Source organism: Lucilia cuprina, chromosome 6 (genome assembly GCF_022045245.1).
Source record: "Lucilia cuprina isolate Lc7/37 chromosome 6, ASM2204524v1, whole genome shotgun sequence".
In the NCBI taxonomy this organism is placed as follows: domain Eukaryota; kingdom Metazoa; phylum Arthropoda; class Insecta; order Diptera; family Calliphoridae; genus Lucilia; species Lucilia cuprina.
The window spans coordinates 10,003,425-10,006,737 of record NC_060954.1 but is presented as its reverse complement, the minus strand read 5'-3'; the positions used below and the strand labels follow the sequence as shown (position 1 = coordinate 10,006,737).

Here is a 3,313-nt window from a genome sequence, read left to right as displayed (position 1 = left end):
CTAGACTATAGACTAGACTATAGACTAGACTATAGACTAGACTATAGACTAGACTATAGACTAGATTATAGACTAGACTATAGACTAGACTATAGACTAGACTATAGATTAAACTGTAGACTAGACTATAGACTTTAGGCAGTTAGTCATATGTTAGTGCTTTGTGTAGTTGATAAATAAATATTTAGATCGGTATTTTTTTATGTCCTTAGATTGGTAACAATTCTGGAATCTACATGTTTCTGAAATAACCAACTAAGTTTGGCATCATTATAAATTAGCTTGTCAAACAGTGATGCCAAATGTAATTTCTGTTATCGCAGAGTTGTTTTATTTTCTCAGAGTTAACCATACATTTTACAGTAAAACCGTTGCCTGCAAATGATTCGTGTTTGCCCATTGTAGCGTTTTATTTTCTTTAGTTTTTTTTTTGTTTCTCTTTTTACAAAGTATCATTTTAATTTTTTAATTAATTGATTCTTTGTTTTCTTACGTTTGTATGTGTGACGTTCGTTTATTCGCTATAAAGGTTTCAATTACAACGCAACAAAAGTTTAAAATATATAGATTTTTTTTCTGTCGGGGATAAAACGAACAAAATATAACAATATTTAAAAAAAGGTTTAGATATCAATTTGCCATATTATTTTTATATACAAAGCATAAAATCTAGATAAATAAAACGAGGGTTGAAAGAAAAATTTTAAATTCGAAAAAAACGAATGATCTGGAACAAACTTTTGACTTTATATTGATGGGAACTTTCACAGATTTTCCGAACTCGTGACATGTCATTTTCCCGAGACATTTGTTTCCCACAAATATTTTACATATTATCTCTAAAAATTATTGATTTCAATTGTAATTTTGTCAATACTTTTCAACACAACTTATTATATCTATTAAAGTTGCCACCGCGCAGACTTTGCAAACTGATATTAATTCCAAACATTGATGTATCGATATGACCAACATTGGTAATGTGTAAAAAGAACCTTTAAATGTCATTTGATATTTTTAAAACAAAATAACAATTTCATGTTTACTTGGGTACAAAAACAAAAAAAAAAAAAAAAAATTTGAAAAATAATATAAATAAAAAAAGCACAAAAACGAGTGTCAGTCACTAACTTTAAAAGCAGTGGAAAAGAGATTTATAGCACTGTTTCACTGAGCATAGCTTCGCTCAACAAAACTACTATTATTAGTCCAGTCTATAGTATAGCCTATATACTAGTATTAAGTCTAGTCTAGTCCATAATATAGAACTGAACTAGTCATTTCAGTTTTTCTTTAGTTCTAGTTTAGTTCAGTTCTAATTCAGTTTTAGTTCAGTTCTAGTTCAGTTCTAGTTCAGTTCTAGTTCAGTTCTAGTTCAGTTCTAGTTCAGTTCTAGTTCAGTTCTAGTTCAGTTCTAGTTCAGTTCTAGTTCAGTTCTAGTTCAGTTCTAGTTCAGTTCTAGTTCAGTTCTAGTTCAGTTCTAGTTCAGTTCTAGTTCAGTTCTAGTTCAGTTCTAGTTCAGTTCTAGTTCAATTCTAGTTCAGTTCTAGTTTAGTTCTATTTCAGTTTTAGTTCAGTTCTAGCTCAGTTATAGTTCAGTTCTAGTTTAGTTTTAGTTCAGTTCTAGTTCAGTTCTAGTTCAGTTCTAGTTCAGTTTTAGTTTAATTTCTGTTTTTTGTTAGAATTTTGTAATAAAGTTTCCCTCTTCTCTGTTGCCACTTAAGATACGAGTATTGAAGCAACATTGTGGTGCGCTGCTAAATAAGTAGAATTGAATTGCTGCTGCCTGCAAGTGTACTACGAGTATTAATGTATGCGACAATAAATGTTTGAAAGAAGCGTATAATAGTGTGAATTCACACCAGTCTCTTCTTTTTTTATTTTATTTTATTTCATATTTCACATTTGGCATCTGCGAATTGTATTTAAAAAAAGGTATCAAATTTTTGTCATATAAAGATTATACGAAAAACAAAACTTAATATTATAATATTTGTATGCATGTATGAACGTATGTATTGATGTTTATTTGTAGCTAGAGTTAACAGTTGAAGCGCTTGATTAAAGAGACACAAAGTGTTTATTAATGAAATGACCATAACAGACAGAAAGGCGAACGGAGAGACAAACATTCGAACAAACAACCAACCAGCCAGTCATTCAGCCAACAAAACCAAACTATCCAATGAAATTGACACCTTTTCTTATGACTGGTACTAAAAATTACCACAGCTCTGAGCGAAAAAAAATCTTGAAATTTAAATACACACTTCTTTTTTATTTGTGAACAAAAAACAGATGTTTTTTTTTTTTTTTTTTTGCAAAAACCCTGATTAATACCAGAAATATAAATTCTTTTTCTTTTGACAGGAATTTGCTGAAAGTACAATGAATGAACTACTCGGTTGGTATGGTTTCGATAGTGTAGATCGTTTGGATCTTTCAGCAAAAACATCGAAATTGTTACAAACAGCGGGTATAATTAGTGCACAACAACATCAACAGCAACAACAACAGCAGCATCATCATCATCACCAGCAGCAGCAGCATCATTTGGAAAAACGTCGCAGTCGCAGCAGTCGTGCTGCCTCACTTCTACAAATGCATCAGCAGCAGCAACAAAATGAGCATTTACGTACCCTCAACAACAATCACAATAATAGCAACAACAATAACAACAACAATAGTAATAATAACAACATCAGCAGCAGTGTTAGTAGTTCGAATAATCGTAAAACGTCTCTAAATTGCAACAACAACAACACCAGCAGCAATATCAATAGTTATCGTGGCAATGATAGTACTACCTCAGATCATGATACCCGAAGCTCAAGAGATGATGATTCTAAAAGTCCCAATTCAGCTGGCAAAACACATTCGACTACAACGAATATTATTGATGATAAAATAGGTGAGTGGCATTCATGTATAACTTTTTTGTATAAGTTCACTTCTAGTTCAGTTCTAGTTCAGTTTAAGTTCAGTTCTAGTTCAGTTCTAGTTTAGTTCTAGTTCAGTTCTAGTTCAGTTCTAGTTCAGTTCTAGTTCAGTTCTAGTTCAGTTCTAGTTCAGTTCTAGTTCAGTTCTAGTTCAGTTCTAGTTCAGTTCTAGTACAGTTCTAGTTCACTTCTAGCTCAGTTCTAGTTCAGTACAAGTTCAGCACAAGTTCAGTTCTAGTTCAGTTCTAGTTCAGTACAAGTTCAGCACAAGTTCAGTTCTAGTTCAGTTCTAGTTCAGTTCTAGTTCAGTTCTAGTTCAGTTCTAGTTCAGTTCTAGTTCAGTTCTAGTTCAGTTCTAGTTCAGTTCTAGTTCA

The 3,313-nt window shown here is 31.8% G+C and overlaps 1 protein-coding gene across 1 annotated transcript in view; it reads left to right on the top strand.

Moving 5' to 3' along the window:
• The window catches only part of LOC111688163 (sine oculis-binding protein homolog A), a 20,265-nt gene that overhangs the window by 12,299 nt on the left and 4,653 nt on the right, over positions 1–3,313 (top strand). Inside the window, exon 2 of the mRNA XM_046953371.1 lies at positions 2,371–2,911. Within this exon, the coding sequence (XP_046809327.1) occupies positions 2,371–2,911 (541 nt within the window). The remainder of the gene's footprint in view (positions 1–2,370; positions 2,912–3,313) is intronic.